The 14,010-nt window shown below is 34.3% G+C and overlaps 1 protein-coding gene across 10 annotated transcripts in view; it reads right to left on the bottom strand.

Annotated features, from left to right (window-relative positions):
• The window catches only part of PTPN4 (protein tyrosine phosphatase non-receptor type 4), a 247,054-nt gene that overhangs the window by 92,977 nt on the left and 140,067 nt on the right, over nt 1–14,010 (bottom strand). For 3 of the 10 annotated variants that reach the window (XM_055108445.2, XM_055108444.2, XM_034953958.3), the window contains 6 exons: nt 13,775–13,817; nt 13,598–13,676; nt 9,309–9,353; nt 8,990–9,042; nt 8,516–8,636; nt 5,267–5,354 (listed from right to left, as the gene is read on the bottom strand). In XM_055108445.2, coding sequence (XP_054964420.1) covers nt 5,267–5,354; nt 8,516–8,636; nt 8,990–9,042; nt 9,309–9,353; nt 13,598–13,676; nt 13,775–13,817 — 429 coding nt within the window. Of the gene's footprint in view, nt 1–5,266; nt 5,355–8,515; nt 8,637–8,989; nt 9,043–9,308; nt 9,354–13,597; nt 13,698–13,774; nt 13,839–14,010 lie in introns of all 10 variants that reach the window. The other 7 variants (XM_055108446.2, XM_034953960.3, XM_034953955.3 and 4 more) reach the window with 6 other exon arrangements.

Here is a 14,010-nt window from a genome sequence, read left to right as displayed (position 1 = left end):
AAGAATGAGCAAAGCCTTCCTGAAATTTGAGGCAAGATAAGGTGACCAAATTTACATGTTACTTGTATCCCCAAGCAGATAATAATGTAAAGAGGTGTTCTGCATGGAACATTATAATCAGACTGTCTAAAGTCAAACTTCAGGAACAAATCCTAAAAATAGCAGAAGTGTCTCATCACGTATAAAGAAAATCCCACCATTCTAACAGTGAGTTTTTCAGCAGAAATTTTATAGGCCGGAAGACAATAGAATGATATACTGAAAGTGCTGAAAGAAAAAACCTGCCACTCAAGAATACTATATCCATCAAAATTATCACTTATAAATGAAAGGGAAATGAAATAATTCACAGACAAATAAATCCTGTGGGAATTCTATACCACTAGATCAGTTCTGTAAGATATGCTCAAGAAAGTCCTAAACTTGGAAGTAAAATGATGACATTTACCATCATGAAAACACACAAAAGTATAAAACTTAATGGGTAAAGAAATATAAAGGAGGAAGAGAAAGGACTCAAACAGTATCACTACAGAAACCCATCAAAACAACAACCTATAAGAGAAAAAGAAAGAAACACAGAATACATATAATAACCAGAAAACAATTAACAATATGAAAAGAACAAAACCTCACATACCAATAACTTTGAATGTAAATAGATCAAATTCTCCTCTTAAAAGATACAAAATGGCTGAATGGATTAAAATACATAATTCAACTATATGTTGCTTAAAAGACAGTCACTTTTTCATTAAAAACACATATAGACTGAAAATAAAGGGATGGAAAAAAATACTCCATACAAATGAAAATGAGAAGTTAGGAGTACCTCAGCTTTTATCAGATAAAACAGATTTTAATTATTTCAAGAACAGTTAAAAAAGACAAAGAAGGTCATTATATAATGATAAAGAGATCAACCCAGTAAGAGGACATAACTATTCTAAATATATATGCACCAAACATTGGAGTACCCAGATTCATAAAACAAATATTACTGGATCTAAAGAGAGACACAGACTGCAATACAATAATAGTAGGGGACTAACACCTCACTCTCAGCATTAGACAGATCTAGAAAAAAAATAAAGAAACATTGGACTTAAACTGAACATTAGATCAAATGGACCAAACAGACACTTACAGAACATTCTACTGAACAATGCAGAATATGCATTATTTTCATAAGCACATGGAACATCTTCCAAGATAGGCCATATGTTTGGCCACAAAACAAGTCTCAACAAATTAGTTAAACAACATGCTTCTAAATGACCATTAGGTCAATTACAAAATTAAGATGGAAATAAAAAAATTCTTTGAAACAAATGAAAATGGAATACAACATAGCAAAACCTGTGGGATAAGACAAAGGCACTGATAAGAGGGATGTTTACAGCAATAAATGCCTACACAAAAAAAGGAGAAAGATTACAAGTTAACAGTCTAACAATGCATCTCAAAAACCTGGAATAGCAAGAACAAAACAAATCTAAAATTAGTAGAACAGAAATAACAAAGATCAGAGCAGAAATAAATGAAATAGTGACCATAAAAAATATGATGGATAAATGAAACAAAAAGTTGGTTCTTCAAAAAGATAAAGAAAATTAATAAACTGCTAGACTAACCAAGAAGACAGAACATCCAAATAAGTAAAATCAGAAATGAAAAGGAGACACTGCAACTGATACTACAGAAATACGAAAGATCATCAAGACTTTTTTTTTCTTTTTGAGACAGTCTCGCTCTGTCGCCCAGGCTGGAGTGCAGTGGCGCCACCTCGGCTCACTGCAAGCTCCGCCTCCAGGGTTCACACCATTCTCCTGCCTCAGCCTCCCGAGTAGTGGGGACTACAGGCGCCCACCACCACGCCCGGCTAATTTTTTTGTATTTTTAGTAGAGACGGGGTTTCACCGCGTTAGCCAGGATGGTCTCGATCTCCTGACCTCGTGATCCGCCCATCTTGGCCTCCCAAAGTGCTGGGATTACAGGCATGAGCCACCGTGCCCAGCCCATCAGAGACTATTACGAACAACTACAAGCTGACAAACTGGGAAACCTACAGGAAATGAATTCCTGGAAACATATAACCTACCAAGACTGAATCAAGAAGAAATTGAAAACCTGAAGAGACCAATAATGTGTAGTGATATTGAAATCGGTAAATAAAGTCTCCCAACACAGAAACGCCCAGGACCAGATGGATTCAAAGCTGAATGTTACCAAACACACAAAGAAGTAATAACATTCCTGAAACTATTCCAAAAAAAACTGAAGAGGAGGGAATTCTCCTGACTCATTCTATAAGGTCAGCATTAGCATCATACCAAAACCAGACAAAGATGCAAAAACTAGAAAAAAGAAAACTACAGGCCAATATCCCTAGTGAACACAGACACCAACATCTTGAACAAAGTACTAGCAAACCAAATCCAACAGCATGTTAGAAAGATAATACACCACAATCAGATACAATACATTATATCAGGAAAGTAAGGATAGTTCAACACACACCGATCAATAAACATGATATATCCCAAGAACAGAATGAAGAATAAAAACCATATAACCATCTCAAAAGACATTGTAAAAGCATTTGAAAAACTTCAACATCTCAAAAAATGCACAAAAGGAACATACCTCAAAATAATAAAAGCCATATAAGACAAACCCAAAGTCAACATCATACTGAACACAGAAAAGTTGAAATTGTTCCCCCTAAGAACTGGAAAAAGACAAGGATGCCCACTTTCACACTCTTATTCAACACAGTAGTGGAAGTCCTAGCCAGAGCACTCAGGCAAGAGAAAGAAGGAAAAGGTATCCAAATTGGGAAAGAGGAAGTCAAATGGCCTCTTTTTGCTGACGATATGATCTTATATCTAAAAAAACCTAAAGACTCCACCAAAAATGCTTAGATTTCATAAATAAATTCAGTAAAAATCAACACATTAAAAATCAGCAGCACTTCTATACATCAATAATGATCTAGATAAGAAAGAAATCAAGAAGGCAATCCCATTTACAATAGCTACAAAAAATACCTAGGAATAAATTTAACCAAGAAGGTGAATGATCTCTACAAGGAAAACTACAAAACATTGATGAAAAATGTAAGATGACACAAACAAATAGAAAAAATCCCATGCCTTTGAATCTGAAGAACTAATATTGTTAAAATGACCATATTGCCAAAGCACTCTACAGATCCAGTGCAATCCCTATCAAAATACCAACATCGTTCTTCATAGAATTAGAAAAAACAATCCTAAAATTAATATAGAAACAAAAAAGAGCTCAAATAGCCAAAGCAATCCGGAGCAAAAAGAACAAAGCATCAAATTACCTGATGTCAAAATATATTACAAGGCTAAAGTAACCAAAACAGCATGGTACTGATATAAAAACATACACACAGACCAATAGGACAGACTAGAGAACCCAGAAACAAAGCCAAATATTTACAGCCAACTGATCTTCAACAAAGTCAACAAGAACTTACATTGGGGAAAGGACATTCTCTGCAATAAACGGTTCTGAGAAAATCAGATAGCCACATACAGAGGAAGAAAACTGGACATCTAGCTCTTACCATATACAAAAATCAACTCAAGACAATGAAAGACTAAAGTGTAATACCCAAAACTATAAAAATACTAGAAGAAAGGACAGGATCTTGCTGTCACCCAGGCTGGAGTGAAGTGGCATGATCATAGCTTACAGAAGCCTTAGACTCCTGGGCTCAGCTGATCCTCCTGCCTCAGCCTCCTTAGTAGCTGGGACTACAGGCATGCACCACCATGCCCAGGTCATTTTTTAAATTTGTAGAGATGAGATCTCATTATGTTTCCCAGGCTGGTCTTGAACACCTGGGCTCACACAATCCTCCTGCCTCGCCGTCCCAAGGTGCTGGGATTATAGGCATGATACATTATGCCCAGCCCCTTTTTATTTTTAACCATAGTTTAATTCATATATTTAAAGTTCCATCTGTTTTAAACTTTATTATAATAAAAAACAAACTAGTTACACAAATACTGACCAGTACATTACATTTTTAAGAATCATGTTCAAAAGATACAGGCCCTAAATAAGGAAGGAAAATAAAGGGGCATATTTTAAAGAAAGCAGAAAGTTGAACTTAAAATTAAAGTTGAAGAAAAAAAAAAAAGCTGAAGGTTTCTAACAGACACATTTTAAATGGAATCAGACAAAAAGATTTCCAAGTAACACTCAGAATTACAAGATAAAATCATGTGAGGAAAGCAACTCATCTGGTCTTTTAAAGGAAAGATTGACATAAGCTTTGTGAAACGTAAGAACTAATGTTCCTCTCCCAGAACATGGTCAGGTAAGGTCCTAAAGGATAAAACCATTACATGAAGTAGAACTTTGAGTACTTCAACAACTATCTGTGTACCTGTGTCTGAGTATTAACATGATTGAAAATAATTATCTAAGAAAAATATTGGCTCTGAATTCTCTTTCAGGTTGATATCCTTTTTAGGCTCAACTATTCATTTCCAAGAGAAGATAAACGCTATCACCAACTCAACTGATGATTATAATTCCACTTTTCACTGGGTATAGAATAGCTGTACTCCAAGAACTTTTGATAGAGAACTCAAGAAAACCATGAGGAAACACACAAATACAGGATAAACACTCACAAATATGCTTATGCCAGGAGGTTACCAGTTTTTCAAAGGCAGCAATGTTTGACACAAGGGAAAAGAAGTTACACGGTATAATATAGAAAAAGTCAGTGACTATAAATTCCACTTCAATACAGGGATGGGGGAGATAAAAATATGTTAATATGCTCCATGTTGTGCTTTATAAATAAAAACTCGTAATAGTGCTTTTAAATGATGAAAACAAAGTAAGTGCACTAATACAGGCCTCAGTGATGTGAGAACATTTTTAATGATCATTATTATAAAAGTATACAAAAGCCACTTTTCCTATAGCTTAACAATTATATTTTAAAATAAATATTCTAAAGGTACTATATCTTACGGTCTGTAAAAATTATCTTTACATATAAAACACTACCTTGAAGAATCCACATTAACCATCCTTCACATTCGGGAATTGAATCTTAAGTTATTGTGAAAATACTTAAATTCAGAGGAAATTTTCAGTGCAGCTATGTCAGCAGCAATCATAACTTATTCCATTTGTTATCTAATCTTAAAAAATGTTATACTGAGTAACGGAGCCTAACTCAACAACATCGAAGTAAGTTTTCTTCACTTACCCTTGCATAGTGGAATTCAACTCCATAGAGTTCTAAGGTACGTGCTGTGTTTAGGTAATTAAATTCTGCTTCTGCAGGAGATAAGCCTCTATAAAGACATCATTAAGTTAAAAATGAGATTAATCAATCAATCAATCAAATATGGCTAAATTAGAAAAAGGCTATTTATCTGAAAAAAACTGAGCAGTCTAATTAAATCTATGAAACACCATGCAGGACTATAACTTATCTAGAGGGCACATTTTCAGTAACCCAAATTATTATTTTCCAGAATACTGTCTTATTTTCTAGAAATACAAGAATACACCAAGTTTTTAAAGCTCCTCACTATTTATATGGGTGACTATAACAAAACCCTCACTTTTAGATATAACTTAAAAGCAGTATTTCTCAAAATTTGGTTCATATACCATATCTGCATTTAAATCACACAGGATATCTCTGAAACTTGCAGATTCTAAGCCAACCTCCAGGGCAGTGCTTCTCAGAGTGTGGTGCACAGACAGAGGTTGATTCACAGTATGGAACCTGAGTGTTGGAGGCTTGTATAGCAATCTGCCTGGGTAATATCTGTTAAATCTAACAGCAAAAAACAAAACAAAAAAACAAACAAATGAGGACTAGTATTTTTTACGTCTTTGTTTTCTTTCTCCACTTTATTTTTCTAGTAATTAATTTTTATTATATTCTACAAAATATAAGTAACACAATAATGACAGCTGGGGGGAAGAAATCATCTTTCATCATAGATGGTTTAAGACTATTCTGTAGAGTGTGATTCAGAAAGGATGAGGTCAAAACTGTTTATATTTAACAAGAATACCAAGTGATTCTTATAAACACAAGTTGAAGAACCATTGCTCTAAATGTAAGGCCTTTAAAAATAGATTTACTCCTATTTCACATATAGTTTTTACAACCTTAGTTATCTGTTATTATCAGACTACAGCAGAGCAAAAGCAGCAAATTACAAAAACAAAGATACAAACTTTCTATTCACTAATGCTACTAGAAAAGGGAGCCAACAGCCCGCTAATGCATGATCATAACACGACTCCTCAAAAAAAACAGTACACTTCCAATTTCTATAAAATTAAATTAAATATATACTCCCTCCAGTTAAAGTGAATACTTCTATTTTTCTTCATTTAAAGATCTGATGAATCATTTACTTAAACCAAATAGAAATATATAATCAATAAGCTTTTCCTTAAGAGTCTTTTCATTATGGGTAAATTTAAAAAAATATGGCTTATCTTCAAACTCTTGATTCTGATATGCTGTATGTGTAACTTTCACTATGAATGGAATTTACTTAGACTAAAATAGCCCCCTCACCACATTAGGTAGTCCATTAAAAACTCAGTCATTAGTCTATTTTAGATCAGGAATCAGCAAACCTTTTATTGCAAAGGGCTGGACAGTAAATATTGTAGGCTTTTAGGACATACAGTCTCTGTGGCAACTATTTACCTTGGCCATTGTGCGAAAACAGCCATAGACAACATATAAATGAATGAGGGTATCTGTGTTCCAGTAAGTGTTTTATTCATGAACACTGAATTTTACAAAATTTCACATGCCACAAAATGCTATTCTTCTTTTGATTTTCTGCAACCACTTAAAATCTATATAACAATCTTAGTCTGTGGGCCATATAAAAATAGGCAATGGGGGCTGGGCGTGGTGGCTCACGCCTGTAATCCCAGCACTTTGGGAGGCCACGGCAGGCGGATCACGAGGTCAGGAGATCAAGACCATCCTGGCTAACACGGTGAAACCCCATCTCTACTAAAAATACAAAAAATTAGCTGGGCATGGTGGCGGGCACCTGTAGTCCCGGCTACCGGGAGGCTGAGGCAGGAGAATGGCATGAACCCGGGAGGCGGAGCTTGCAGTGAGCTGAGATCGCGCCACTGCACTCCAGCCTGGGCAACAGAGCGAGACTCCGTTTCAATGGCCATGGTTTGTTATCCTGTTTTAGATACATGAGTTATTAGTAAAAGAAAGTAAGTTTTCTTAATAATAACAACAGCTAACATTTCTTCAGTGCCTACAATGTGCTATGTATGGTTTTGAGAACCTTATGTATATAAACTCATTTAAGACCTACAGTAACTCCAGAGATAGATAGATACTTTTATTATCCCCAGTTCACGTAAGGAAACAGAGAAGAAGAGGCATAAAACAGTTTGGCCAAGGTTATAAGATAGTAAGTAATCTTACAGAATTTCAAACCAGGCAGTCTGGCTCTTTAGTTCAGACTCTTAGCCAATATGCAACACTGCCTTAGTTTTTCCCTGAGTATTCTGAATCGTATATTGAAGCACAACTGAATTCTGAACCAATAAACAATATTACTTTCTATTCAAGGCAACAAATCTCTTTTGAAAAAATAATATATAAAATTATACTCACACAAAAAAATCAAAGTTGAATGAATATTGTTAATGAATGAATATTGATAAGGTTAAGTATCTCTTATCTGAAATGCTTGGGATCGTGTTTCAGATTTCAGATTTTTTCAAGTTTTGAAATATTTGCATATACTTAATGCAATATCTTGGTATAGAAACCAAGTCTAAACATGAAATTTATGTTTCATATACACTTTATACACATAGCCTGAAGGTAATATTATATAATATTTAAAATAATTCTGTGTATGAAACAAAGTTTTCACCGAATGTTGACTGAAACCCATTACATGGGATCAGGTGCAGAATTTTCCACTGTGGTGTAATGTCAGTGCTCAAAAAGTTTCAAATTTTAGAGCTCTCTGAATTTCAAACTCTTGGGTTAAGGATGTTCAACCTGTACTGTTTTTAAAGAAATATTTTTTAAAAATTAATTTAGTATTATATAGAGTTCCTGTTCTCCTCTTGGCTCACTACCAAGGAGAATCAAGTCCTTTATACCTAAAAACTGAGAAAGAATTACTAAGCAGACTGATCTCTATATTGTGACTATACTGTTTATATTCTAAAATTATTTAGACTATTACACAATAGCAAATAAATATCTGTTTACAGATAGCTTAATGGCTCTTAATAGAAATGAAAATGAGCTTCATATATTCTATGAAATCGTTTTTTAGCATAGATCACCTATATTTCTTTACGATAATATTATTTTAGGTAACAGTAATTGTTCTATATTAAATACAGCCATCATATTAGAATTTCAAACATTTCTCTAGAAAGAATGCCATTAAGAAGTTTATCAAATAAAAAACTAAAAAACTCTTACATGTGTTGCTGATGTAATTTTGCAATTTCTTTTTCAAAATCTTGAGGTTGATTAGGAATGAAAGAATAATCTGAGAGGTAGCCTGGCAAGTTCTCTGACTGATCGTAGTCTCCAAGTTCAGCTAATAATGAAAGGAAAACATTCACATTTTAATAAACAAATTTTTAAATTATTATAGTCAAATCAGCGATGCCATTAATTCTATTTCTGGATGTAAAATACTTATGTTTCTAATATAACCACTTAAGCAAGCCACAGCAATCCATTTAACATTCTTCTTGGTCTCAATTTCAGAGGAAATTTTTTCAAAAATCATAGTAATTGCTAACTAACTGGAGATTTCATTACATTTCCACTGTAGTCACGATTTTCTATATAGCAACATGTCTAAAGAACTCCCACATTAAAGCCAATGTACTAGCAACACAAACCACAGTTATATGCTGTTTGACCTAAAAATGGGCTGATACTTACACTGAACAGCAAATGAAGCTAAAAGGGCAGCAGTATTAGAAGGACAGGGTAATCTAATAAAACAAAACAAAAATACATAACCGAAGGTTAAACACAGCAATTTCAAAAGTGCTATAATTTGTTAAACAATCACACTTGAAGTTTCATGTGATTTGATTTTAACTATTAAGAAATAAACTTATCTGATGAGAGGAATTCACACTATATGTAACCTTCTTAAATAACTTGTTTGCAATGACCATGAATTACTTAACACAGATTTAAAAAGTATTTTTAGAGTCCATTACAAAAAATTTTTTAAGAAATTTAAAGAGCCCACCTTCCAGTAAGAATGTCTTGTTTAATTTGCAAAAAATACTGGTACCTTAAAAACAAACGAACAAAAAGGATAGCATTTAATAGAATTGTAACAATTTCAATTCTAAGAAACTGTATACTTACATTAACAAATAAACATATTTAAATATTTGCTTTTATAATTTACATATTAAAACATGTAAAGTAGTTTAAAAATAAGATTTCATAAGCTCATGAATCTAAATCTTTAAAACTCTTTGATGTATGAAATTTGTACTTCGAATGTCTTGTTTCCACTAGCTTCCATTATAGAAGCCCTCAAGATTTCAAACAGTTACATGACAGAGGGAGAAATACTCTTGAGGATTGATATATGCAGAAAGAAGTGGGAAGCATAGAAAACCTGAGTATCACAAACATGGAAGAGCATTGTACGCAATGCACTAGAGACCAGCGATGATTTTCGCTGGTCTGAGATAGAAAGCCAGCTACAAGGACAGGCCAGCGTTTTGATCATTTTATCATCAGATGGCAGGAAGCTGCCTGTTACAGAAAAGCACCTATACACTTCCATGTGAATTAAGGAAGTCTCTCTTTGATTGGCGGGGCAGGGGAAGAATACTTTTGTCTACTATTGTTAGAATTGTCAAGTATTCAATTTCCTGTGAAACCAACAAAAACTTAGGTTTTCTTTAACAAGCCTGCTGTCATTGCTTACAAGATAGCATTGTCCTTTGGTCTCTGCTAGTGGGTAACCCACTCAAAGGTTTGTCAATACTTGGGCAAAGTCACCTGTGTTGTATAGGGGTGGCAGAAGACCAAACTTTTTGGTTTTAAATGTTTAACCAGGAAATCTTAAGATTTTTTATTTCACTAAACTAAAAAAAGTACATATTCCAAGAGTCAAAAGTCATTAGAAATTCTAGTTTGGCTGATTAAGTCATTGAAGAGCTCCATGACAATATTCAAATTACCAAAGAGGTTTTCAGAGAATCAGATATAAATTACAAAAAAAAAGAATACAAACATCCTGGCTTCATATATAACTTCTTGTGAGGCTTAGTGCATAATATTATAAATATAATCTATTTACTCAATCCAAGACAGTATATTTCTATCGGGCCTGTTTTGGTTTAATAATTCAAAGTTATCTGGGAGGCCGAGGCAGGCAGATCACAAAGTCAGGAGATCGAGACCATCCTTCCTGGCTAACACGGTGAAACTCCATCTCTACTAAAAATACAAAAAAAAAAAAAAAATTAGCCAGGCGTGATGGCAGGCACCTGTAGTCCCAGCTACTTGGGAGGCCAAGGCAGGAGAATGGCGTGAACCTGGGAGGCGGAGCTTGCAATGAGCCGAGATAGGGCCACTGCGCTCCAGCCTGGGCAACAAAGTGAGACTATCTCAAAAAAAGAAAAAAAAAAGAAAAAAATTCAAAGTTAAAGGTTCCTGGTAAGAAACAATCTTATAGTCAGGATTTAAAGGTCATGTATATCCTTGCCATAATATTGTAAATCTGACATAAATAATGCCTATACTTGCCAAATTTTACTTACATACTCATTTAACCAAGAGGCAAGAATTTAACTGTTAAAAGTAGAAACCAGAATTCAAGTCCTAGGCAAAACTAGCCTGTGATCTTGGGCAAATTAGTTAAATTGTGGCTGAGCCTTAGTTTCTACATTTGTAAAAAGAAAGTAATATCAACTTGCCTAGTATATGTATCTCAGGAATTGGAAAAATTCAATTCTAATGATGCTAGCACCTGCTAAAAGTAAACGGTGTTTAACCTGGTGAACCTGTTTGACTCCATTCTTTCCCGCCCCCCACCCCCCCCATAATTTCAAAATTAAAGGAATATTTTTCACTAATTAAACTAAACTAATTCATTAGTTAAAGGGATATTTTAAAAATTAATTTAGTATTACATAGAGTTTATTTTCTCCTCTTGGCTCACTACCAAACAGAGTCAACTTTCATATAGCTAAAAACTGAGAAAGAATTACTGAGCAGATTCATCTGCATATTGGGAATATACTATTTACATTCTTGAAATCTCAAGGTAAGGAGGTGCAGCAGATTTCCTGTTTCCTGGGGTCTAAACTAGTTCTGAAAACTTAGCAGCTGTGGCAGAAGGTGCACTGTTACTAATCATAACCATCACATTAAGGCTACTCAAGCATTAAGGCTTTGGCTAATATGTAGCCTTGGCTATATATTAGAATCATTTGGGGGAACTTGTACATGCCTATGCTCAGGTCCCATCTAAGACCTGTTCAATCAGAATTATCTAGGGATGTGGCCAAGACATAATTATGGTTTTAAAGCTCCCCCAAATGATTCTAATTTCTAATCAGAGTAGAAAAATCACTGATATACACTATGGTAGTAAAATTTACAAAAAACTAGACATTTACCCCATTTTACCAAATAATACCAGTTATAAGATTCCATAACATTCCATTATAAAAGGGTCTGAGAACAAATTAATTCCTTGCCTACCATCAAACTTGATTTTACTTTCTTCTGCTTCAGGCAGTTATTTCAACTTATTAGTGAAACATATTTATTTCCTTATTATGTTTTCAATGCAGGCTATAAAAGAATCAACACATTCTACCTCCATTCAGAAATTCAAAGACAGTTTTTCAAGTGAAGTACATTATAAACATAGTTATAACTGACAATATTTTAAGGGCTACAATATTAAGCTAAGGTGTATACACATAACACAACTTTGTTTTTCATTTTTGTTGTTTTTTTTTTTTTCAGACAGAGTCTCACTCTGTTACCCAGGCTGGAGTGCAGTGGCGTGATCTCGGCTCACTGCCAGCTCTGTCTCCCGGGTTCACGCCATTCTCCTGCCTCAGCCTCCCCAGTAGCTGGGACTACAGGCGCCTGCCACCACACCCGGCTAATTTTTTGTATTTTTAGTAGAGATGGGGTTTCACCGTGTTAGCCAGGATGGTCTTGATCTCTGACCTCGTGATCCGCCCACCTTGGCCTCCCAAAGTGCTGGGATTACAGGCGTGAGCCACTGCACCCGGCCACAACTTAGTTTTTCAAGAGGAATTAGCTTGGATTCTACTAATAGTTGCAAGCATTAGGATTACATAATCCAGAGACTACATTACTGAGTTCTCCCATTTGTTAAAAAAAAAAAAAAAAAGGAACACCTGTGCACCTACCCCAAAACACACTGAAAAGAAATCTCTAGAATTTCAATCTAATTTTTCTCACTTGGTTTACTACTGAAAACTCTGCAAACACCTTAGAACTGGCAGCTGCAGCTAATTAAATAATTTATCCTTTTGTTTCTCTACTCCAAGACAGTATCCTAAATGATAACCAATACATTAAAATTTAACATCCCATCTATAGGTAATTTTAGGTATGGATTTTTTAATTTTACACCTATCTTTTAGAGTAATTCTGAATGTAGTCACTGGCCTATATGCTTATATCTGAGAATTTTACAGAGAGTATAACATGCTAATTTTTAACTGTCTTTGTAAAATAACTCATTACTAATTCTGTCTTTCAGGCAACACACAAGGTTGTCATTCAGGTTAATACTGACAGTTACTACACTGTTGGTATTTCTCCATTTCTATCTTCAATATTTCACCTTATAATCAAGAACATTATCAAAATGTTCATCTGGATCATTCATGTGTATATACTCTGTCAAGTCGAAATGACCATAAAATTAGATAGTAACATAAGCTGAGACTTAAAATGGAGAGTCAAGTGGGCATGTAAAGGCCTCAACATGCTAGTGCACTCTCTGCAACATCCTTTATAAACTCCATTATATTTTTTTGGAACCAAAGATTAAAAACACACAGGGGACAAAAGGTACCTACTGACCCGCAAATAATGGTTATATATTTTATAAATTCTACGTTCTCCCCAATAAAAAAAGATACTAGAATATGCTTTCACATGGGAAAAAAAAACCCAAATTTCTCACCACACAGCATCCTTTGGATACAATTTCAGCAACATTTGATGACCTCAATTAATTATAGCCACACTTAAGCAGTGTTCACAAGTAGAAATTTTTAATATTTATATGGTTCAGGAAGCTGGGGCTGGACTGGGCAGCCCTGAGGTTCTAAATCCCCCTACACTCTCCCAGCCATCCAAAAAAGGAGGAAAACATTATCTTGGAATAGCCATAACTTATTCTGTGTACTGACTGGAAAGCTCAGAATTACACCATAGTAATTTCTTTTTGCCTAATTAATTTCAAAATTTCATATTAGAGTTTTGACAATATTTTCAAGAAAAATATATCCATAAACCCACCTTGTATATTCTTCTTGTAACTTGTTGGGGTCACTTACAAAAAATTTGACTCTAAAGTTCAAACTGTAAGGAGATCCTCCTAGAATTAATAAAAGTAGTTCTAATTAATCAGACTATATTAATCCTTTATCTTTATAAAGTAAACTTACAAAACATTAAGTAAATATGTATGCTCACTCTTTAGCTGCTTCCTTATTGGTTTGTTTGGATCCAGCCACCTCTGAAAAATAAATAAATAAAACTGATTTCTTTTTTCCTTGAGGAACTACTATATTGATTCTTGCAAATCTGTTCCATTTGGAGATTAATGCTAAAAGCTGCATTTCAGAAAAGGCCTAGGTAGGAAAAAAATCATTACATGACAGACAATATTTTTCATATCAAATGTAATAAAATTATGCTAGAAATTAGTG

The sequence above is a fragment of the Pan paniscus genome, chromosome 13, assembly GCF_029289425.2.
Source record: "Pan paniscus chromosome 13, NHGRI_mPanPan1-v2.0_pri, whole genome shotgun sequence".
In the NCBI taxonomy this organism is placed as follows: domain Eukaryota; kingdom Metazoa; phylum Chordata; class Mammalia; order Primates; family Hominidae; genus Pan; species Pan paniscus.
This window is presented reverse-complemented; position numbering and strand designations above follow the sequence as displayed.